Source organism: Polyodon spathula, chromosome 16 (genome assembly GCF_017654505.1).
Source record: "Polyodon spathula isolate WHYD16114869_AA chromosome 16, ASM1765450v1, whole genome shotgun sequence".
NCBI lineage: Eukaryota > Metazoa > Chordata > Actinopteri > Acipenseriformes > Polyodontidae > Polyodon > Polyodon spathula.
Genome location: NC_054549.1, coordinates 19,183,716 through 19,209,026, shown reverse-complemented (window position 1 = coordinate 19,209,026; position 25,311 = coordinate 19,183,716). Strand labels below are relative to the sequence as shown.

General features: G+C 37.9%; 3 protein-coding genes across 3 annotated transcripts; 1 reads left to right on the top strand and 2 right to left on the bottom strand.

The window, feature by feature from the left end:
* Positions 1-792: 792 nt before the first annotated feature.
* LOC121328299 (ATP-dependent RNA helicase DDX19B) lies at positions 793-13,606 on the top strand. The gene is made up of 12 exons (XM_041272906.1): positions 793-973; positions 2,034-2,082; positions 4,246-4,302; positions 4,892-5,027; positions 5,450-5,542; positions 5,634-5,736; positions 6,334-6,448; positions 6,962-7,139; positions 8,502-8,739; positions 9,257-9,419; positions 10,649-10,840; positions 12,005-13,606. Exons 1-12 carry the CDS (start codon positions 917-919, stop codon positions 12,064-12,066), a joined length of 1,443 nt encoding a protein of 480 aa, XP_041128840.1. The 5' UTR covers positions 793-916; the 3' UTR covers positions 12,067-13,606.
* A 2,132-nt stretch (positions 13,607-15,738) lies between these two features.
* On the bottom strand, positions 15,739-19,713 carry LOC121328300 (UBX domain-containing protein 10-like). The gene is made up of 2 exons (XM_041272907.1): positions 19,578-19,713; positions 15,739-17,823 (listed from the first exon to the last, which is right to left on the bottom strand). The coding sequence occupies exon 2, from the start codon at positions 17,810-17,812 to the stop codon at positions 16,943-16,945; it is 870 nt and encodes a 289-aa protein (XP_041128841.1). The 5' UTR covers positions 17,813-17,823; positions 19,578-19,713; the 3' UTR covers positions 15,739-16,942.
* Positions 19,714-22,350: 2,637 nt separating this feature from the next.
* LOC121328206 (ceramide-1-phosphate transfer protein-like) lies at positions 22,351-25,288 on the bottom strand. Its single transcript, XM_041272756.1, has 2 exons — positions 25,109-25,288; positions 22,351-22,935 (listed from the first exon to the last, which is right to left on the bottom strand). Exons 1-2 carry the CDS (start codon positions 25,240-25,242, stop codon positions 22,413-22,415), a joined length of 657 nt encoding a protein of 218 aa, XP_041128690.1. The 5' UTR covers positions 25,243-25,288; the 3' UTR covers positions 22,351-22,412.
* Positions 25,289-25,311: the final 23 nt, after the last annotated feature.

The following is a 25,311-nucleotide window of genomic DNA, read 5'->3' as shown; positions in this document are numbered from 1 at the left end:
TGCCCTGCCAAGCCACAGCAGCCACGTTTACCAATCAAAACAGAACAACTAATTGAAGAAATCTATCAGGTGCTGTTTATCCCACGAGTGAGAAATAAACGACCTTCGGGTTTCATTATCATTGACAACATAAAACACATTCAAATTGATAAACTGACCATGGCAAAATCAAGCAAAGTCTATTTAACACTGTCTGCTGAATACGTGGTATTGTTGTCTGCAGTTAAAAGCCATTTACTGTCATCAAATTGTTTTATAAATCAGTTGAAGTGCATGTAAATGCGGAAAAGGGGACCGTTAGGGCGGTTTGCGTTATATTCAAATCTACACTGTTTTGCACCTGTCAGTTGTTTTCTATAATGTTCTATTGTACAATCACACTGCAGACTATTTGACATGGGTATGTTTCAAAGTGCTTAGGGAGAAAATTACAGGTTTCACAATCACTAGGTTGTTTGTTTCTCACAACACGGAACTTTCCATTCAAAAACAGGAGTTACTAAAGGGCTTTTATTTTTGGAGTGATGCACTACCTTATTACAGTACCCCCAAATCCGCTTTTTAACAGCAACAGGTATGCCGTCACACACAACAGACATACCCAGACATCTCGCCATATACATCCGCTCTATACCGTTCATATATTATTAGCCACTTTCCTCAAAATCAACATACAGAAATGTTGCAGGATATTTTTTTACATACGAGGGTTCTGTGACGCGCGGTCCAAATTTCCAAGCCCATCCCTCGTTCCAAGTCGGACGCTTGTTAAGCAGTACCACGCATGCGCATTCTTTCCTCTCCGCGCTTCTAAAGGAGCAGTACAGAAGCGGCTCCTCTGAGTGTTGATAAGCATTTCAATTCAATTAAACGTAGTTGTAAATAAAGATTAATTAATTCAACAGAAGCAGGAAGTATGGCTACTGATTCGTGGGCTCTGGCTGTCGACGAACAAGAAGCTGCCGCGGAGTCGGTAAGTGTGGTTTGTCGTTTATTTAAAATGGGCCGTGGAAAAGTACGAAACCTCGCAACACGTACACTGTGCAGTTTTTATAAACACACTGTGTGCGATTCGGCTGTAAACAGTGATTGACAGGAGGTTTCAATATCAGTTCAATATATTGCCGGTGTGGTCCACATACCGGGCCCAAACTTGAGCCACATCTCTCAGTGATGTCATTAATACATGTCGTTGTAGTTTCATCATGATGGTGACGGATTGCTGTTTGCGTGCCCTCTTTTATTGTCATACGAACCAAAAAATACTTTTGATGTTGGGGTTATTATTATTATATCAAATGCGACTTGACTTAGAAGTGTAACAGCAGTAGGGTTAGTGCAAGATTCATATTTAAAAACTGTAGTTTAAAGAAGTACTATTAAAATACAATATGAACTAGGGATGTTATGCTGTTTCTTTGTTTGGTTATTATTTATATTATTGGTAGTTATTGCCGTTTGTTTATTTTTCTATGCATGGCCCTTTATATGAGGACCTTGTTTGACGTCTCCCATGAGACTAATTTCTTCCAGATTGCACAATAGTTTACCAGGACACAACTTTTACACCCAGGGGGCGCTCTGTTATGTGAATAATTCTAGCTCTGTACTGTAGTTCTTGCCATTATAAACTCAAACTCAAAACAGAAGCAGTACTATGAATCCTGATACATTTCAAGGATAGTAATCTGACTCCTGTTGCATACCAGTGTCATCCATTTGCAAATTTAATTAGGTTACTAATTGTTTTATATTGCATTATATTACATACTTGTCCCAGCTAACGATTGGATTTATCAGCATATCGGAGTGGAACATGGGTGTTTTGGTCCCAGTTATCTATCAGTTTTAAAGAAACCCATAATGGTTATGGTCCCATTTTTTTGAGTTTAGGAGCATAGCTTGTTTTTAGTCAGTCAAAATCATTTTAAACATCCACTGGATTGGAAATGCATTGGTCCTTTCTAGAAGCTGACCTGTGCCCGCTCCCCCTCTTTCCCGAGGCCCACAATTTGTTTTTGTTGTTCTTACAGTTGGGTACTTTGCAGATCAAAGATGAGAAGCCCAAAGTGGAAGCCAACGGTAAGTTTGTGCATGCTTACACCTAATAAATATGTGACTAGCTGGGGTGAGTCTTTTAAGGCTACCTCATCCACTTCACTGAACACATGGCTGCGTTGCTAGCATGATCGATCCTGATACCAGTCTATGTGCAGTCACAGACAAATGTTCTACCACAATTCAAGGTAAGGACAAGCATTTAGTAAACTTTAACCACTTCAGTAAAACAAAAAGCAAAATACACAATTTCTAGTAATTTTAATAAATAATCTTATATCAAAAAACAAACAAGCATCTCATTTAAAGTATTTGTTCAAGACAAAAGTATTGGCACCTCTCTTTTAGTATTTTTTTGCGTCCTTTTGCTTTTATTAAGGCATTCAGACATTTACCATAATTCTTAACAAGCATGTTACATTTTGTTGGTGAAATCTGGGCCCATTGGGTCAACTGCAACTAACTTGAGTTAGTACGGAGCTGCGTACGAAGTTACTTACTAGCTAGTACGATACTGTCGTGGGATCATCCCCTGCTGTGTACCAACTTAATACCAACTGCAATGAAAAAAGAAGCGGAACAGAGTTGGACTAGCTGATCCCCATCTTTAATATGGTACTAAGGATTGTGGTTTGTTTCGGTGTGCTTCCAAACAGGAACTGAAGAGGGTCGGGGCTCAAAATCTGGGCGATTGGTACAAACAATATTTTAAAAGTGGTTTTTCGTAAAGGTTGGTTTTCTTTTTTTTTTTTTTTTTTTTTAAAAAGAAACCTAAACATCATAATTATTTTATTTTGATTTGTTCATGCTTAAGTTTTAAACTTGAAAGGGCATATTTACGTACAATAAATACTGATTGCCCCTTGCATTTTTTTTTTTTTAATCAAAATGAGACCTCGCCCCGCAAGCACCAACAAACTTGTTTGGTGTTGTATGTAGTCTAAACTTTGAATACTATATTTATTTATTTTAAATATTTAAAAAAAAAAAAAAAAAGGAATGCATTGCCCAGGCAGAGGTTGAACCCGGCATCTCCAGCACAGTGGCTACAGCGCTGGTTCTTTATACAAGAGAGCCGCAACCCCTTACCAGTGAATCAATATTATAATTTGGTGTGACCACCCTTTGCCTTCAAAACAGCATCAATTCTTCTAGGTGCACTTGCACACAGTTTTTGAAGGAACTTGGCAGATAGGTTGTCCCAAACATCTTGGAGAACTAACTACAGTTCTTCTGTGGATTTAGGTAGCCTAGTTTGCTAGTTTCTCTCTTCATGTAATCCCAGACAGACTCGATGTTGAGATCAGGGCTCTGTGGGGGCCATACCATCACTTCCAGGACTCCTTGTCTGGATTTTGAAATAATTTTACATAGCATTTTTAGTTTTAATTGTATTTTATTTAAATTAGTTTAACAGCAGTTTTCCATGAGCAGTAATTGGCTGAACTCTAGCCTCTCCTCCTTCCCTGTGCCTTCTGAGCCAGCAAATCGTCCTGTTTTATTTTTATTTTTTTAATGACTCACTTAAATTTTTTTGTAACTTGAAGTCACTGCATATGTGTTTTCATATGTTTTTCTTCAATAGATGTTGGGAATTAATTGCCAGTTTTCTGGCTATTGGCTTTATAAGGCAGTTTAATTACTGTATAATGGTTTTCAATCGGTGAATGTATCTCTTAATTAGTTTACAGACTGACATTTTTACAGACTTTTAATGCAAAATTGTCTTAAATAATAATAATAATTATAAAGGTGCCAATACTTTTGTCATGAACAATGTTTGAAAGTTATTTTATTTTTTATAACAATTGTTTGTTAAACTACTGTTGTATTTTGGTCTCTGTCTTATTATTTAGTAGCTAATATTCACTGAGTGAGGCTGCCAGCTCGCCAGTATCCTCTCCTGTTTCCAGGTGTAAAGAGGCAGCTGGCTTGGGCTCGTTGGATCAGAGATCACCCAGTGACCTTGAGTTCTTCTGAGCTGCTGTGAGGAATTGCTGCAGTGAAGGAACAATAATGGACATTCTGAATTGGGCAGTCTAAATATGAATACATCTGATAAAGAAATGAATGCTTGATACCAGCCACTTTAATTGTACAAGCAATATTCTGATTGAAATGTTTTTCTCTACTGATCGAAATATACAGTTAATGTTGTTTTGTATTTAATATAATGTTTGATTTCAGGCACTGATGTTAAACCAGTTGAAAATGCAGAAACCAAACCAGACGATGACGATAAAGGTGTGTAACTGTGGAATAAAGTAGGATTCTGGTCAATGGAAGTGCAGTTCCTTTTAATTCATTGTGGAGCCAGCATCAGGTGTGATAGTAGGTGTCTCTGCAATTGTCTCATCCCTCAACACAGCTGTCAGTCGAGTGAAAACCGCTTCAAACCACCAATAAAAAACATGCAGTGCTCCATCATTACACTGTGGAGTCGGATATAAGGCAGTGTGGTGATGGCTGTCCTTTGCCCTATAATTCTGTTACACTTGCACTGGCGTTCTCTTGATAAAGAGGAACACAAATAGCACATTATCTTAACAATGCGTCATTGTCATGTCAGCAAGCATGTCAGTACAGACGTGGTCAACATCACATCAAATCATTAGACGAGCCTCAGGGCTGTCGGTGTAGTGCATCATAGCCACAGGATAGTCACACAGAATTGGAATAAATCAATTAGTAAGAACTTAGTTGTACAATAGGGATTTGCCCATTTCTTCTGTGTTCTCCAGCATGATTATGCATACTGGTTAAAAAATAAAAGCAGTTTGCATGTTTTGATGTATTCTTACCTTTATTTAAAATGATTTTTTTTATTCCCCAGAGGACAAAGCTGCTCAGTCTTTATTGAATAAATTGATCCGCAGTAACCTGGTGAATACAACGAATCAAGTAGAAGTTCTACAGAGGGATCCTAATTCCCCTCTCTATTCTGTCAAGTCATTTGAGGAGCTAAGACTGTAAGTTTACTTCAGATAGTTGTTTTATTGACTACACGTACCAGTACAATGGCCTTGTTGCAGGTTAAGTTGAATATAAAACCACTTCAACCGTTTGAGAAACAGACTGTACCTAATGTTATTACCATGTTAATATGTGATACTTATTATAAGGCTCACATTTGATATTTCTCGAAGTTATTTTTTTAATGCTTCAGCCTGCTGTACTATCTTGGAGTGTAACTTGTATCTTGGAATGTAACTTGTTGATTAATTTTGTGACAAGGGTTGTGATGATTAAACATTTAGGCATGTGGTGTCCATGGAGATGCATTGTTTTTGTTCACCAAACACAGACGTGTTTGTTCTTTTATACATGTGTGTGCTTTTATTATTGCTATTGTTAAAAATCAGTCTATTTTTTCCTTGGTTTGTTTTTTCAGGAAACCCCAGTTGCTACAGGGTGTGTATGCCATGGGGTTCAACAGGCCCTCCAAAATCCAGGAGAATGCTTTGCCCATGATGCTTGCTGAGCCGTAAGTATAGGGCAGTGTCCGCTTGGGTGTTTTTAGGCTTCTGTGGGGATGGAAATCTACACCAATGTTTGTCGTCTTTGTTTAATTCCAGGCCACAGAATCTGATCGCACAGTCCCAGTCTGGCACAGGTAAAACGGCTGCCTTTGTATTGGCAATGCTGAGTCACGTGGATCCTGCCAGGAAATATCCTCAGGTTAGAAATACATTGTGTTCACTGCCTACATACAGTTTAAATATGTGCATTTGTCACCCGAAAGACGGAGCGTAAGTGATTTGCTCAGGGTCACACAGTGAGTCAGTGAGTGAGCCAGGATTTGAACCGGGGACCGCTTGGTTACAAGCCCTTTTCTTTAACCACTGGATCACACGGCATCCTACTGTTTTGTGCACATTTTCATGAATTGAATTAACCTACCAACACAGCTATTGATTGGTTTGAAAACCTGTCAGTGTCCCATACAACACACTGACTTAGTTAAGTCAATTTTCTTACACTTTTAAGCACCAGCTATATTATCACTGGTCCCCATTTTGTTCCTTTATTTGCCTGTATTTTAGACTTCTTATATACAGACTATGGTAAGACATTTTGTAAGAAAGGATGACAATTCTGAAGTTCTCATTTAATAGATATAATGAAAAAAAATGTACAACATATGCAAATATTGCTAAATTAAATGTATTGATGTAATTCATTTTTAATCATTACAATTAGTTTCTAGCTTGGAGGCAAATTTGTTGGCATGATGCTGTTTCTAATGTGTTTGTTTTTCTGGTTTATTTTTTGCAGTGCCTGTGTGTTTCCCCAACCTATGAGCTTGCCTTACAGACAGGGAAGGTAATTGAGCAGATGGGAAAGAGCTACACTGAAGTTAAACTTGCATATGCAGTCAGAGGCAACAAGCGTGAGTAACTCGTGGTTCATTGGCAGCCCTTTGCCGGTATAAAACAGAACTGCATCCTATACACGCACAGACAGTGACGTGAGTTTATAAGAATCGGGTGGAGTGTGGGGGAAGTCAGGAGCAGGTTCAAATACCGGTAGTGCTGAGTTGGGGTTGGTTAGCTTCACAGCACCACAGCAATCACTGCTGGTCAATGTAAAGCTAAACACTGCATCACAGTTCAATAGCTTGGCAACACCTACTGCATACCTTCACCAGGTTAAAAAAGCAATTGGCTAGACGGTGGGAACTGGCATTCAAACTGGGGACAAAATGGGCATTGCACATGGTTTGGTTCTTGAAATTACCAAGTTTATCAAGAAAGAATAGAAAAAAGTGCACAAAGGTCTCAAATAAAATGAGTTAAACTCTTAATACCAAAATAAGTAATGGCTGCATTGACATATTGAAATATATAAGTGATTTCTGCTATGTGCATTGTGGGTGCATAATGTTGAAGCCTTGTTTTAATAGTTGAGAGGGGAATGAAGATTCAGGAACAGATTGTGATTGGGACCCCTGGAACAGTCCTGGACTGGTGTGCCAAGCTCAAATTTATTGATGCCAAGAAGATTAAAGTGTTTGTGCTGGATGAGGCAGACGTCATGATAGCCACGCAGGGCCACCAAGACCAGAGTATTCGTATACAGAGGTAAGAGTAAATAAATGAATAAACCCCTTCCTATGGTGATACAGTAAAGGCACTGTTAGTACAAATGATATACTCTACGACTTACTTATCCAATTGGGATGAAACTTGCTAAGGACGTTCTGTAGTTATTGAGTATTGGCACTGATTGTAATTGGTTTTTGGATTCTGCGGGTATATGGAGTCTATCTCATACTTACATTTTTACATAGAGAAGTACTTTTTCGGTTGTAATAAAACTTAATTTAGACATTGCGATCAGAGTCACAGGGTATATGGAGGCCTCTGTCTATGTCAGTTTTGCATTTTGACAGATGCATACAGCAGGTGTAGGTTTTTGACTTCCATGATACTCTATCACAGTGGTGTGCAAAGTGTGGGGCGTGCCCCCCTGGGGGGCACGGCTATAATTACAGGCAGTTCTGTAAAAGTATAAACTTTTTTTTAAAGGATAGAAATTTTTTAATAAACTTAATAATTCATAAATGACAGCTAATTTAGTCTTTCTTACCTTTTTAAATTGACCATCAGGACTTTATGTCCGAAGTCGAGACTGCCGTGAAAGTGCAGTGAACAGACCGAAAATGTGGCTTCCATGTATGGGACGTGAAGGGGGATGGGGGGGGGGGGGACAACAAACAAAGTTCTGATTTAGCTTAATACATAAATGTTAACAAACACGTTCTTTGAAATGTGTGCATTTTTTTGGCATTGTAGCATGCAGAGGAGGCGGGGAAGCAGAGACATTGGCTCTTGGCTCTCAAGGGCAGCTCTGCGGCATACACTCAAACGCTTCAATGGGCACTTAGCTTCCAATTTTAGCTGGCAAAGTAAATATTTATTGTGAAAACCCAGATTTATTTTTTTCAGATTTAATTGCTGAACAGTAATGTTTTGCATTTTTATCTGTTGGGTAAATGTTGAATCACCACGTGTACTAAAAAAAATAATAATAATAATTAAATTCACTGATGTATTTGTTAGATACCCAGATTTAACATGTCAGCTAAATGTTGACTCACTAAGTTTAAAAAAAAAAAAAAAATTTATAGACTGATTTTAAATGTTAAATTTACTGCTCTAGCACAATACTTCTCCAATTGCGACTACACTACCAAAGGACCTGTGTGCATCACCATCTCTGGAGTTATCAAGGCAGTCTGTCCGACTGTTGTATGTGATTCTAAGAACCACCTGTCCAAGTTGCTTAGGACATATTTTGTGTCACTGTATTAACCTGTGGGTATAAGGAGTCTGTCTGTGTGTCACACTCAATAACTAGCACAATTCTAAATGTTGTTGCATTACCAGATCAACTTATTTTTGCCTATCATCTTGCATGAAAAAAACAAATCTGTTTTGTAGAATGCTACCGAGCGATTGTCAGATGCTGCTGTTCTCTGCCACCTTTGAAGACTCTGTGTGGAAGTTTGCCCAGAGAATTGTGCCGGAGCCCAACATTATCAAGCTGAAACGAGAGGAAGAGACTCTGGACACAATCAAACAGTATTATGTGCTGTGTAACAATAAAGAAGAAAAGTTCCAAGCCCTCTGCAACATTTATGGAGCGATCACCATTGCACAAGCTATGATCTTTTGTCATGTAAGCTGCAGAATTTGAATAGCTTTTTCATTGTAGATTTTAACTATAACGTGCTGGTTGTGCCAAATTTGAATGTGAAAAAAAAACAAAGTGATTTGTTGAATAGGCAGAGGAAACTGGTATTCATTAGGGATGGACACATGTAAATGTTTATTTGAGTAATAAATTAGAAAATAGTTAATTGTTTAGTACACTACTAATCTATCTTGTATTGCAACAGATATAAATGGTATGAACCCATTAACCACACTAAGCTGGCCACTGCAGCACAACATGTTACTGTACATAAATCATGATTTCCTTCTATGGCTCTAAATTATGCAAGGTCCTGACAGATAGAAAAAAAGGAAATTTCCAGAAGCATTTTCACAGTTTTCAGTGTAACCCTAAAGAGATATAGGCCAGTCTGCATTGCACTGTAATCACATGGAACCCTAGGGAGATACAGGCCAGTCTGCATTGCTCTGTAATCACATGTATTCCTGATACACAAAGCAATCTCTGTCTTGTTTGCTAGACTCGAAAGACAGCCGGCTGGCTGGCAGGGGAACTATCAAGAGAAGGTCACCAGGTTGCACTGCTGAGCGGGGAGATGATGGTGGAGCAGAGAGCAGCCGTCATTGAGCGCTTCAGAGATGGCAAAGAGAAAGTACTGGTGACCACCAATGTGTGTGCAAGAGGTGAGTTAGCAAAGGAGAGCCTAACATAGCGAGTGTTTTGGGACCTCTAGTTTAGGAAGCTGGTCACACAGAGACATTGTAACATGAAGGTGGCTGCTGCGTGTCGAGGGAGGGCTGTATCCCTATGTAAAGTTCAGTTAGAACTCGGCAGGATTTTTTTTTTTAAATATATACACGTTGTAAGTGTCCATAACTATTAAACACTCAATAGTGTTACATTTAGGGGAAGGAAACACTTAATAAATTAGAGCAAGACTTTGCCATTTAATTTAGTTTATTTTATGTTTTGTAAACTTTGTTAGTAATAGTGTTGCATATGTATTTAACTGTGAAAGGCGATTAGCTTGCACACAACTCTTCGTTAACAGAGTGTGGAGCAGTGTGAAGTAACATTGTGAATCGGATTGGGTGGGGTGGGGTTAGTAGACAGACTCAAACTCTCCTAAAACTTAGTGAAATAAATCAATTAGCTGAGCTAGCTGATGCTAAAGCCATTCAGGAAGAAATACAGAAAGTGTGCTCTGCATTGGAAAGAGTAGAGACTGGTGCAAGTTTTACTGCAAGTAAGAGATGTGTTGGAAATAAAAAGCAGATTGGAGTGGTAGTATTGTAAGATTTGAAGAAAGTATGAGACATGGAAGACCGGGTTCATAATAATATTGAGTGCTGAGTCAACCAGGTACGCCACTAACGTACTGGCTGCATCCTTTTACCTGGCATAACAGAATTACCAGTTAAAACCATGTGAGAAATACACCATGTGAAGGACAGAATTACGGTTTGAATTCGGCTCTGTGTTGGCCTATTCATTATTTGATTCTAGTTATCTAGCATGTTGTAGTGTGATGTTGGCCCTAATTTTGTCCTTTTTTAAGTGCTTAGGATTCACTAAACTTTACCAGCCTGCTTGTAGTAAATATGGAAGATATTTTGTAATACATGTTATGGTTATTCCTTGGTTAGACCTGCCTCAGTTTTCTGAATATACAGAGGTTTCGCAAGGAAAACACACATTCTAATTAGCATTTAAACTTCCTTTCAAAGAGGCTTTTAAATTGTAATTCTCTCTGTTCTGCAGGTATTGATTTGGAGCAGGTATTCTCTTTTATTAATTCTCTCTCTTCTGCAGGTATTGATGTGGAGCAGGTCTACTCGTTATTAATTCTCTCTGTTCTGCAGGTATTGATGTGACGCAGATCTTGTCTTTGTTAATTCTCTTTGTCCTGCAGGTATTGACGTGGAGCAGGTCTCGGTGGTTATTAATTTTGACCTGCCTGTGGACAGAGAAGGCAATCCTGACAATGAGACATACCTGCACAGAATTGGACGTACAGGCCGCTTTGGTAAACGAGGGCTGGCTATCAACATGGTGGACAGCAAGCTGAGCATGAGCATCCTGAACCGGATCCAGGACCACTTCAGTAAGATCCCTCTTTGTGTTGTGCAGTAGGGGCTGCAGATAACTATTCAAATCAGACAGGTTGTGTTTTGGTTTATTATCTTAAATGTCCTTTTGGTGGCAGACAGGCATAAATATTAACCCTTTGCGGTTCATTTATTTAGCGCCTGTCAGGCACGTCCAATCCAGTTTATTTTCACACGTGCCGTTTATTTTACACACGCTGTTAAAAATACACCCCCCCCACCCCACCCCGAGTAAAACCAGTTTAAAGGGCATTGCAATGCTAAGCGACATCAGTACTGCATCTCCAGCCAAGCCCCACCCCGTGTTTGCTGTATTTTTCAGATACCTGTTTATAGATGTGCATACTGATAAATCCTCCCGTTCACTCGTTTTATCACCAAACTCCTCAATAATGCGATCCAAGTCATTATTTTATTACTATAACATCTCAAAAAGCTCTGCAAATGTCCATGATATTCTTTGAGCTCTGGATGCGGAAGCAGCTACCTCCTTTGTTTATGTCTGCTTGTCTCTCTATGGTGCAGCTGCTAGGGCTATTGCACACACGCCCCTTTTTTTTTTCGGTCTCACTCGGCCATTGAATGGTACTCTCTGCCTTTTCTGGATAAAAAATGACTAGAGACCTACACTATATGTATTTTTTATGTCAGACAGGGTCCGAGATTGGACCGGAAAGGGAAAATCCTAATGTCGGACCTGGTCCGACATTAGGACCGCAAAGGGTTAAACAATACATTTGTTAAGCATACGATCCAAAAAAGGTAGGCCAGGATTAGTGTTAATCGGGAAACCAGTGATGAACTTGGCCTTAACTGAGCATGCTTTTTCAACACGGCCTCAAATGTCTTTAGCCAGAGCCATCAAGTGATCTGCCAATAAGGATCAAGTTTCCTTTTGTTTATTTGGCAATGCACAGCTGTGCTCAAAATGGTGTTGGCACTTGTTAATTTAAATATGTAATTGGCTGATCTAGCCTACATGTCTATGGCAGGCTACTACAATTGAAAAGCAGCTCCTGAAATTACAGTCTAAAGACAAAACTAAAAAATAAAAACAATTGCAAGAGAAACACTCTGAATGATCTTGGACATAACAATGTCATCTGAAGCTACTTACTCTGAAATCTTGTTTTATTTTTTTTTTTTTTTTTTTTAAATAGACAAGAAAATTGAAAAGCTGGACACGCACGATCTTGACGAAATTGAGAAAATAGCCAACTGAGGATCCTGGAAACCAGATAACATGTCTTCAATAACATCTGCACACATTGGACTGGAATCTCAATTGATGTATTTCATAGCCCACAGAGAAGACTTTCACATACAAATTATAGGAGTTACCTCATTTTAAATTGATGCAGTTGGACTACATTTTTTGTTCTTTTCTGTGGAATCATTAAAAAAGGCAGAAGAAATGTTTACATAAAGTTCAAATTGGGTCTTAGTTTAGCCTTAAATGCTTTAATATTTTAACTTCAGGTTAGTAGCTCTGAATGCCAAATAGTCTGTAAGTGCTTAACATTGAGAACAGACACATTTGTGATTCATTTATTTCTTTGTATTAGTTTTTTTAAAGGGTTACCACCAGTAAAATAGCACTGAAATGAAATTCGCCAATTTCACATATTTTAGCCTAAGTAAGAAAATGTGATGTAGGATGCAAGGACTTGGCTTGCTGGTGTGGGGCTGTAAACTCTGCAGCCAGCATTACAAATAGAATTGTTTTAGCTTGCAGGGTTTTGCATTGTTAACATTCTGGGGTTATTGATGCCAGGACTCAAAGCTGTTTAAATAAAACAAGCCCAGAAACGATGAAAGGAAGTATAGGAAACACAGAATGCCACCTAAACTGATCGTTTCAATGGATTCTACTGTATTACAGCCTGGCCAAGAAATATGTTGCTACTGTGTGCACTTCAAATCATATTTAGGTTTATTTTAAAATGTAATACAGTTTAGAAGTTGGAAACTAATCTTATTTCTGATCGAGAGATTGTAAATGCTAATGTGTTCATGTGGAGCATGATGCTTCTTTAATATGGGGTAATTTAACATTAACAATGTCAGGTACAGTATGTAGACCACATTCATTCAAGATCACTGATCTCATGGCCACTGAGAACCTAGTAAACTTGGTATATAATAATCCAAATTTCCATTCCCTTTCAGGAGCAGTAGTTTAACAATAGTTTGTTAAGATTTGATTTGGGTGATGCTACAATGGCTGTAAAAGGGAAAATGCTTTTCTTTTCGTGCTAAGCAATAGTTTCTAAATTCACTGTTTTTAGTTTTCACTCTAACAAAACAATGTAGTTGAGTTCAAATTCTGTTCAAAGACAGGAAGTCAGAAACTTTTACCAAGTAAAAACATTTAAAGTAATATTTAAAATGTTCCTAAAACTTTAGGAGCAACTGCACCCTGTTTAAATTATTTGTAGAAAAGCTGTGCTTGGCAACAACAAAAAAATTGACTATAAAAAAAAAAAAAAAAAAGTGGTGTGTGTTATGAGTTTTTGTACTATGGGGTGTATGCATTTTTATTTGGACTGTAATTGGGTACCACTTGTATTTAACTGCAGATGTGATGAGAGAGTGCTTGAGTGTAATTAGATGAGTTTTAAATGCATATTTTTTTATAATAGCTATGAGACCTGTACACAGCAGATGATATAGTATAATTGACCTTACCTTGAATCTGTTGCAATGGTTTCATGGTTATTTCTAATGACCTTTTATTGTAATAAAGAATGCATACTTACTGATCATTGCTATTGTTCTTACATTGTCTACTGCCTGTCACCTTTCCAACCCACGCCTATTTATTCAGTTAAATATCATCATTATTACAGTCCCCTTACAGCTAACACATAAATAAGCAACGTGGTAGAAACCTTTTCAAATAAGAGAACGATGCAGACAAATTAACAGAATTTGTTCCAGATGAGTTTGCTCTAAAAATTTAGTTTTTCACAGATGCAGGGAATGGCTTCTCTAGTTTAGGAATCCTTTGGCGCAGGGTTCTCAAATGTTTTTTGCTGCCCCCCACCCTGCGCCTTTGGAAATGTTTCAGGCTGTGACGACCCCCCACCCCACAGTGTGAAATGACTGTACATACTACATAGAAATGCTTAATGAAGCAGGGACATGTAATCATTATGCCTGCAGTGAATGGAGCTGGGAGGGGGGGTGTAGCTGTAATGATTTAAACAGTTCTGAATCATCTGTCCTAACTTTGAGTACACATAATGTAATCACCCAGTCACGTGTAGCTTACATATTGGGTTATGCGCTGTGGTGGGTTTGCACCAAACATAATGCTTTGCATTTAGGCCAAAAAGTTCAAACTCTTGAGAGCTTGCATTGTTTAAGACTCCCACAGAACTAGATATCTGAGAGAAGCCTGACGTTTCACCATTTTATATTTACAGAAATTCGCTATAAATGCAGTGTTTTTTAAACACCAAATATTAATGTTTGTATTACCAGTAAAAGCACCATCTTTGGGCCATCCCCTTCCTACCCTATAAATTTCAGATTAAAATCACAAACTTTCTCAGCACTAAGCCTCTTTTTTATTATTATTATTATTATTATTATTATTATTATTATTATCAAAACAACGATCTGAAAAACTGCACATATAACTTGAACGAATTCAGCCAAGTCAAGAGACAATTACCCTACAATGTCGTGCCAGTCCATTTAAAGTGCAAAAATTAGTGTTTAACAATAAAGGGCCGACTCAACCCTGTGGTTGGACTGCACCACTATACTTAACTGCTCCGGTTGTCTGAATGTCCGAGTTCTTTAATGTCGCACTGCCTTTCTGTTCCTGTAGTCTGCACTACAAGTTATTTCACTGCCAGTGGGGGAAAAAAAAAAGGGTTGTGTATAAGAATCCCTGGACAGTCCACCATGCCTTTGAGCAGGGCAGCCAGCTTGGTATCTTTTTGATTAGCTTTGTGTGCTTTCCAATAGCTTTCAAAAACATTATATCATCACCCAAACAGATGACTCTTCTGCACTACTGCATACCACTAACAGAGAGTTAAATTAACTTGAGATTTTTCTCAGGAGTCATTTACTTGCCTGGTGCTGGTAGGGTTCCAATTACCATTCATCTAACTTTGTTTTGTAAATTCTGATTCCACTGCAGACGCTGTGTATATACACTTTCCTGTATGTTCTTCATGTCTTCTCTACTAGGGACTTTTTCAGTCAAGGAGGCTAAAGCTACCATCCCTTATTACCCTGTATTTTTTATGTTATTAAAACTCTAGTGAGAGATTGTTATTGGTTTTCATGGATTTAATTTATTTATTTATTTATTAACTGGTTCACGAGGAAGTTTGAAACAACCTATATTCAGGGTGATTAAGAATTCGCATAACATTGTTTTGCATTGATTTCAGTTCTACTTGAATGGTGACATTATTGAACAGCCCTCTGGTGGCCATATGGTGTGTTACAGAGCATGTCTGTCAGAGACATGTTTCTTTTGCATGTCATCCTCCACGTACCCTCCAGTTTTTCAAATGCTTTGACAATGTGCGAGTTATGAATCGCCCTGTATAAGGTGCATGATAATACGTCGTTATTGGAACAATACAACCCTGAACCAATTAGAATGATTGCAGACACCACAGAGAGTGAGGGAAATGTGGCAATTAAATACAGACAATGCATTGACATTTTCTTAAGAAAATAGAGATTATATCAGTAATTTTTTCCTATCACCAGAGTTCATTGCAAGCATTTACTTACCTGAATTTAAATATTCCACTTTACAAAACTATGTAAATAACCTATAACCTTATATTTAAACCCCTTCAATTCCAGTCAAGGTATATCTTGCCGTGCAACAGTTAAATCACTAAAATGAAACCAAGACACATAATGTTCACCATGTTTAATTAAGACAACAAACACAACACCATTTAGTCTGAACACCGATTAGTGAATTGTCTAATGAAACTTCAGGCTGCATTTCACTTTGTTATTGAGTGCCATCTAATTTAGCTGATTTTAAATGGATAAATGACACATAGAATTCTGGATTAAGCTTTTGTTTTTTTGCTAATAATAAAGATGGTATAGAACATAATTATCTTTTACTACTGATCATATTCCTACTTCATTTTTTAAATTCAATTTTGTAAAGCTACCCAGATCTCATTTTCTTTTGATTTTAGCAAAACCTTCTGCACAAATATAAACTATAATATCCTGATAATACAGTAGATAAATGGGTTTTCTAACCACGTGTGTTTGACAGTAGTATTGTTCTGCTTTTAAATAGTGTATTTTAAACTGTTACTTTGGATTAAATCAGATTTTAATTGTTTATTTGACATGTGATTAAATTATGGATTTATGTATTTTTAGACACATGCACCAAGTCCCAATAACCAACACTACATTACAGCTAAATAGATTTTATCAGGGAAGCCTAACTATGATGTAGGCCTAATTCTATAACAACAAAGATATGCTTTTCATTTCTTATTAGCAAGTTTTTGTCTAGTAAAAACAGAATAAAACATGAATCATTGTTCTTCGGCCTGTGTTTGACACAATATATTGACATTGTAAACGAAACCTGTTCATAAAAAAACCAATGTTTTTGAAAAGCATTTTGTTGCTCATTGGTATTAACACAATTCAAGTGCATGGCTGCTGTGTTTCCCTATCAGGTGACAGCAGCCAGCTCCTTGCTGTGTTAAGGGTAACAGGGCTTCACCTGCATTACATGTTGCACAGGAAAGATCTGTTTTACTAGCTGCTTTCACACACCCTGATTAGCACTGGTCGGGGACTACCTTACCTACAGTAACACTGGATAGAGCAGATTATGAAGCCAGCTGTACATGTTACAATACACATCTGCTTTATCAGCCCCTGTCCAGCACTAATCTTGGACTATTTTACCTAAGGTAATATTAGGCAGTCTGTGCTAATCAAGTTCTGTGAAACCATTTAATATTGATATTCCATTAATTAAATGGTATTGTAGGAATTGTTCTAAGGTAAGTTTGCTTATGTTACACAATTGTGTACAGCCATGCCTGCCTCTTTGTGTTGATGATCGAATCCAGACGCTACAGAGAATCCAGCTGATAGTCAGACTCATCCAGGATACAAAGCACAGACTTGTTTTGAATCCCACACTGCTCCAGAGTATGGGACGAATCAGGGAAGCTTCTTCGGGGCACCTCCATAGTCTCTACGATCCCGTTTGTGTAGGTAGTGTTGTACCTGGCCTCGGCAGCAGCCAGCACTGTCTGAAGAGTGTCCGACAGGCAGAAAGCTTTTTCAAATCTTTCACCGGAGGGAGCTCTCACTGCCAGAAGAAGGCTTGGCTGTTTGTCTGAAGGAGTCTGAAGGCTAGAGATATGTGGCAGTCCAGGGCCCCTCTTTTCTGTCTGGGAGTAACACTTGCTGCCCGGTTTCTTTTCTTTATTTGTGTCTCGTCCTGAAGTTGGCTGGTCTTTGTGAAAAGGTCTTGTCTTTTTTAGCAGCAGAGCAGAAGACATGCTTAGTTCATGAGTCTGCTTTTCCAGGCGTTCAATGGCTGTATCTCCAGAACCCCTTTTCTCAATAGAGGGGAGAACGCGGTATCTGTTTAGGGAAGAGGATAGTCTTGCTGGAATCTGCTGAACAAGTGTTGTGTTTTTATGTTGGGTCTTGATGCTTGGTGGTCTTGGGGAAGATTGTGGTCTAAAAGGACTGTCTCCCAGTTCACTTGAAGAAAAAGATGGTGGTCTTGGCGTGACTGGGACATTATGATAGGAAACTGTGTCCACACTTTTGGTGTAGTTCAGGTTTGGTCTGCTGCGAGCTTTGGCAGATTTAGGCCTTGTAACATGCATTCTGCGTTTGTCTGGCTCTGTCAGTAGATATGCTGGTATCAAAAGACAAAATACCTCTTGAAAATATTCTTTCCATAGGTGGTGCGGTAGCCATCTCATTGTTTTTATAGCTAAATGAGAAACAAAGATTGCATTGAGAATAAAGCAGTTTCTCTAATGAGTGTCATGCACATCCTTTAAAATTGGATGACCAATTCAAAGTGCGGAAATTCCCAATATCTCTTTCATATGCCTTGCCTGGATCTAGTCAGCTGCTATCACATTAAGAGGTGAAACTTGTTACAAAATTAACAGAGTTCATGATTTTCAATGAGGAACATTATGTGAGTGAATTATGTGCACTTAAATGAAGAAAAAAATAATTATGCACCCTACTCTTATCTACATATTAATATCCAATAATAAGTATACATGGCTCTTAATTGTATTCATTTATTTTAGATTGAAACTTTGTATTTTGTGCACTACTAGTTTTTTCTTTTCTTTTCTTAATGTATAAGCAAGCAGCTACATCCAGGAACGCCAGAGTGTTATATACAGAAACACTCAAATACTGCCTCTGTGGGTCTAAAATGAACATCTGGAAATGTTGTGAAAAACACATGTTCTGAAATTCTGAAAAACCCTGCCAAATTAACAATTCAAACAGTGTAACTAAAGATATTTGATTTTTTTTTATTACTTTTTTTTTTTTTTCGGGGAACATACTTCTTGTATTGCCAAGATAATGTCTCTTCTTATAATGGTGCATTTCTAGTCAAACAGCAGTGTTGTTCTGCTTGGAAGCTAGTATAGAACTCTATCAGCGGTCTACAGTAATATTTACCAGCATTAGTTTGTGGGTCTATTTAAAAACACACTTGTTTTCTTTTCTTATATAAAGAAATAATGGTGTTTCATATCCAAACATATCTTTTTCTTCTCATCGTTTCTCAAGAAAAGGTAATATTGAGAGATTTTGTTTTAATTTCTTCATTCATATACTTATTGTGTATTTAAGTCCATAACCCATTCAATATTGCATTTCAAGCAAGTTTCTTAATATGAACAACATTTTTAAAACTATTGCAGATAAACATCTGTAAAAATGAACAAAGTTTATGAAGCTAGTTTTGTACTGAAGGACAAACAGAAATAAAAGGGACTGATATTGTCAGACAGACCCTGGAAACAAATAGGATCAAATTACTGCCCAGACCAAAACACCCTGGCTTACCCTGTCAGTGTTAGTTAAATGACACAAATAAATAAATAAACCATCACTGATCAAACACACACTGTAGGTTAACACCAGCAAAGTTAGGGACACAAGTTTTGCATCATCTAGAATTTTAGGATTGAGACATACTTAAAAAAATAATAATAATAATCTAAACATTTGTTATTTACCATCATATAATCAAATAAACTAAACATATGATACCACACGTCTACCAGAAGCCATAGAGTTCAGTATCATGTTAGATTTTTTTTTGTCAGTTTGTCGTTAAGTACAGTATATGGACAACTACAAGCGGTATGTAATTCAATATGTTAAAGTAAGATTATTCAGCACGTTTCATTCGACTTTGAGTTCATTCTAGAGGGTGATGCAACACCTCGGTCATAGATTAGGGGTCTATACAGTGTCCGTATACATTAGGAAGGGATTCCTGCAGTTTAGTAACCGTGAAAGTAAATCTGAGGGTAATCATTCAATCCTAACAATTCCACCGTTTTTAAGACTTTGGTGGCAACATAAAATAAGTGTAAAGAAATGCAATCAATATACGCACTTAGAAACACATGCCTATCATTTCACTTACAACGTGGTATCTAACTTCATGAACACCACTCAACATGAGTAATAGAAGCGTTCAGTTACCTCTACATGTCTTTCCACTCCTGCGCCTCTCGAAATAAGGAGCTGTAGAAAACACAAGTTGTATAGCGCGTAGCTGGTTTGTTTTTCATCAAGTCTGGTAAACAAACAGCGTTGCTGTCTTGGCAACGTGTTCACGTTTGCGTCAGAGATAATTCGGAAATGTGACTTCCTGGTTTTGAAACCGAAAAAGAGATTTGGTAGTAGTTTGAATTGTTGTCTGTTTGATCGTATCTAAGGTACACTGTGTGCTTTCAAATGCCAATATCGAGTGCTGCTTGATATGCAGAGTGCAGTACAATGTGACTGTGATTTAGTAGCAAACCTATTTTAAAACGGAACGCATTCCGAACTGCCTAACGCAACTCTTTAAAACGAAAACAACCTTTATAATATAAATGTTTAACCAAACAGTATTTAATGCATAACCATGATACAGAATACTTGAATTATTTATACTAAAAACAAAACAAGTATGTGAGTACCATACACCCCCGCCACTGCTGTGAATCGCAAATTACGGCTCTCAGCATGACGCACAAGACATGATGACCATGACGTATATTAACAGTATGTACAATAATGATAAACAGGAATTGATAGTTTAATGAAAATGTTATAAACAAAGAGCTAGATGCCATAATCAAACGCGGTGTTAGTACGATTGTAAAGTATATAGCATTACTGATTTAAAGATTTACTGTGGAATACAAATCCCATGATCCCCAGAAACGAATACTCAAGTCATTGATGCTCAATACAGTAAAACACCAAGTTTCACCAGCATTGGAGAGCGTTCTTCCAGATATCTGAAACAATGTAATGAAATGATGTCACTCTTTCTATTACCTGATTGTGGGCTTCTTTATATTATTATTAACATTATTTTACACTCTACTTGTGACCAACAAAGCCAACTACAAATAGTTTACTGTTACCCAAATACAAATGCTTTTATAAGATGAATGTTTTTACATTGTTAAAATTGAAAAAGAAAGCCTATTTTTGAGAACTTTATTTTACAATTTAGTCAGTTACATGTCAAATATTAAAACATCAAATTACACCAAAATCTGAATCTGATACAACCCTTAAAACAAAAAAAAAACAGGAAATAAAATTATACAAATACACACACACACACACACACACATATATATATATATATATATATATATATATATATATATATATATATATATATATATATATATATATTGATCACATATACTATAACATGTAAACAGTCACATTGTAAACTAATCCATTGTAAAGCAGCACTTATAATGAGCATGCTCACAACAAGAGAAGTGTGTTAATAACATAGTGGCACACATTTAAGCATGTTTACTTAAGCACACAGGTGTCAGGCAATAGGGTCTATTCAATTGATCTAAATACTGCAAGCATTTAGATTCAATCTTCTTCTTTTTGACCACTTCATGCAAGTATGTAAAATGCCATGGAGGGTCATTTCATAGTGATTATATACACATTCGAGACTCATTTAAACACATCAAGACTGTACTGAAATAACTGGCTATACACTACCAGTCCACTGCAGAACAGCTTGGTCAGTGATATTATGCTGACAGACAGACACTTTCTGTTATTTGCTGCAAAATGATGCCCTTAAGATGACAGTAGCTAAATAACAGCACAGACCTTGACTGTTGTGCACTTGCATTCATTATATAGGTCTCAAAGGTTTCAGTAAATATGTGTTTATTTTAAAACATGATATCTGGTAAAAGAAACCTCTGACAGGGTGGCTCTTCCCAGATCCCACCCCTTCAACAGCTTCTTTTCTATCACGAACCAACCAGCTGCTTCCCCTATTGACTGACATGCCTTCAGCCAGTAACATGACCTAGAAGACACTGGGGAAGTGAGCTCGGAAGTGTAACAGATTTCCTGTGAGTAAGGTATAGAATCAGAGCTTTCTTTATCCTAGTACAGTACCAGACATCGTGGTTTGAAATGAAAATACATGTTTGCTATAAAAGGTTGCTTTCAAAACTGCACATTTAGAGCTATGTAGCAACTGGAAATGCAAAACAGGCAAGACATTTTGTTTGTAAGCTATATTTACTTTAAAACATAATACACAGCGAGTAAAGGAATTTAACACACAAATGATTTGCTATGTTATTTTGACAGAAGTACACTTACTTGTGAACCTGTGACTGTGACATCATTAAATTGAATTAAAATGCAGAAATATTACTTGACAAACAAGCCAAAAGATTAACAAGATAAGCTTCTTAAACTGTCTTTAATCCCACTGCCCTGTAATATTAAAATAAACGCTAAAGCAGTCAGACATTTGTAGCAGCATGGTTTGAACTACCACTTAAACAGCAAAACAAAAACCCTTAATGGCTTAGCATTGTACCAAACATTTAATCCAAAATAATGAGGATTTTGCATTGATTTATATTTTTCTAAATTAATCAATAATATGTTGCATTGGTTTTTTTTTGGTTATTTTATTTTTCATTTAGAGTGCACAATTATTTTCTGTCTAATAACGTTTGCTCACCGCAGCAATACCCCCAATGCTCTGGAGCTCCAGAGCTGTAGGACCAAGGCAGCACTGCACAGTCTGGCCTGTGGGGTCAGCTGTAGCGCAATGAGGAGAAAGTCCCTGCCGGCTTCGCCTCCTTGACCTGCAGGAGCACGAGAGCCAATGAGACGGTCCTGATGGAATCCTCAGCATGCTGTATGTGAAAATCAGTGGCAAAATTTGAAATAAAGTAATAACAAATCACAAATGGAAACTTAGTCTAGATCCTTTATTTAGCAGTGTAATTACTGAATGATTTCCTAGCTCTAATTTTAAGGTAATTCAAGCAGGTTGTGTTGTTTATACAGCTCCTCTGTAATCTCGTAGACTTTGGAGATAAAGGGCATCGCTTCTCCTAACATGGCAACCACTTGCTCGGTGGAGCCCACATTCATAGTTTGAAAGAAGGCAGCTCTTCCGGGCAGAGCACAGAACGCCACAGTTGCTGCTTTGCGGATGATCCAGGCGTGGTGCTGGGCCAGGGAGTCGTTGTAGGCATCGGTGCACATGACTGAAGTCTTGCTGTCCTCTGTGCTGGTCCTCAGCTTCTCCAGGAAGAGTTCCAACCAGCGCAGGGCGCGGTGCAGGCGCAGGAGCGTCCGGCACCCGGACTCGGGGTGCTCCGCTCTCCTCTGCAGGTCCACAAGGTTGTTATCCAGCTCATACTTCACCATAGACTGAAGAGTCTCGTATTTCTCCCCATTCTCCCCCGTCCGGTGGGTCACCATGATCTGGATTTTGTTCACTGCGTCTTTGGAGATGAAGGAAAAGATTGAGCCGAGGCTGTTCATAAACCTAAATAAAAGAAGAGGAGTTTAATGGCTTGTTTCGCAGACACCCTGACACTGGACAAAATGGACAGTGCTGGAAATAATCTATTATTCGATTTAATGAAGGAGGAACTTTAGTTTAGAATATGAATGTTAAAGTTAAGTTTATATGATTTAGATAGCGCTGGGACAAATATTCAAACATATGTATTCTGTGTAAACAGTGATGTTCGTGGGGGTCCCAGAGTGGCTCATCCAGTTGGACGTGTCCAGGCTGCACAAAGAGGCTCAACAGCAAACCCTACTGGCCAGACACCAAGCACATTCAGAGTGGATAAGAGGCAAGGCTGGCCTCTGTTCTCTGGGATCACTAGCCCACCCACCTCTCTTCTAGATTAATCGGCATAAAAGCAATTCTGGCTTTATAATTATAATCAGGCTTGTGAGATCAGAGGATGTTACATGCCCTAAGAACATCTGTGTGGCAAGGAGAAAAAACATAATTGTACATTCCAAATTGGGGGAAAAAAATGTATAAAAATAATAACTGGTCACGCTAAAAAAATAAAATGACGGCAAATGAATAAAAAAGGGCTTCTACAGAAAGATGTGTAGTTTGCATCTCTAAAAGACCCCTAAAAGAGGTGAATTTCACGGTGACCTCTCAATTTCACCATTTCTGCAAAATCACAATTTAGGTAGCCCCCTACTAATTGGCTTGTTATGGAAATGGATAGAAATTTGCCAGTCTTGTCTGCTTTGTGTTATATTTTTTTGCTAAGCTGAAACATGTGTTTTGTTTTGTTTTGTTTTAAGGTGTGTTTAAATATTAAAGTATTGCATTTTTTTTTATATGCGAGTTGCAGGGTTTCCTTCTTTTTATTTTGGTATTCATTCATATAACAGAATTATAACCCACCACTAATTTAGATAGATTTCACAGACAGTTTAACAACATGCAAGTAACTCAATGGGGTTCAAGCCATTCCAGTCACTATACAGATCTCACAAGAGTAGTACTGAAAAATCAAAAGCTACAATATTTGTATTTTTAAATGCTATCTGGATCCATGCTGGGATAGAAAGCATTCAGTTTGGATACCCACTGATTTTAAAGGCGTTCTTATGTACTTGATACTATTCAATGGTCTGCAGGAAAGCAAGCTCTCTAGTTTTGAAGCCATTATCACACATGACATACTCACTGCATTTCCATGGGATCACCATTAAGAGGTGGTCTACCCACCATCAATCTCTGTCCACACATTGTACATTCAGATGACTATTTTACTAGTAAGGAATCCTAACAGGCATTACTTTAAGCTTGTATTGAATCAGATATCGTTATGTACAAGAATATAGGGCATGCTTACTATGTGCTTCCTTCAAAACTGCACACATGCCGTCTATATTGGGGGGTTTGTTTTTCCCCCATTAACCCAATGTCTTGTTCTATGAGAGTGTCTGTTTATCTAATCCTATGTAGGCCCACTGTATAATATTTGATCCAACTTCCAATCCATTTGTAATGTAAGCACCAGCTATATTGTTCAGGATTAGGAGCTGTTAGACTACAGTTTAAAGCTGGCACTTGCATGCATCTTAGGACCTTGTTCTTTAAACAGTGTAACATACTGCTGTACAAACAACACATAATTTACAATGTAACATGCTGCAGTTCCAACATATTGTTAACAACGCATAATTTAAAGTCAGAAGTTTTAAATTACATTTGTGTTGATGCCTGCTTCTCATTTGAGAGGTATTCAAATCATAATGTCAGGTTTAACATTAAGTTAAAAAAAAAACTGACGCTACTATGTATCAAATCTGAAATTACTAAGACTGTCCATTGTATGTTTCTTCAGTTTGCCTTAATTCGCGTTCAGTAACAGGACTGATAGTAAAAACGCAGGCGACGTGTCTACGCCCTGTCAGTGTCACACCCTTTCTTGGAAAGCCGGCTGAACAAGTACAGTACATTCATATGATTCATGTTTTTTATGGACGACTGACAAGCACATTGGAATACTTAACGTGAAACAGTTACCGATAAGCAAGGTCCTGTCACTGCTTTAAGCACAAGTCAAACAGAACTAAATAATCGACTTCTCACCGAGGGCAACTTTAACAACAAACACACGACTGACAGCAGGGTCCTGCCCAAGAGACCTCAAAACGCAGCTAGGGTCACCCACCTAACAAGACCCCTCCATCCACTCACGTAGCTGTCGGTGAGAATTTCTTGGTTGTCGGTGAGACATGACTGAAAAGTGATCAGAACTTCTTTCAAACTAAACTTCTCTTCCCGCACAGAGTCAGAGCCGGCCATGTTTACCAAGTCTTCACCCGGAAGTACGAAAGAGCCGGACAGAAACAAATAGTCAACCAATCGCAGTCG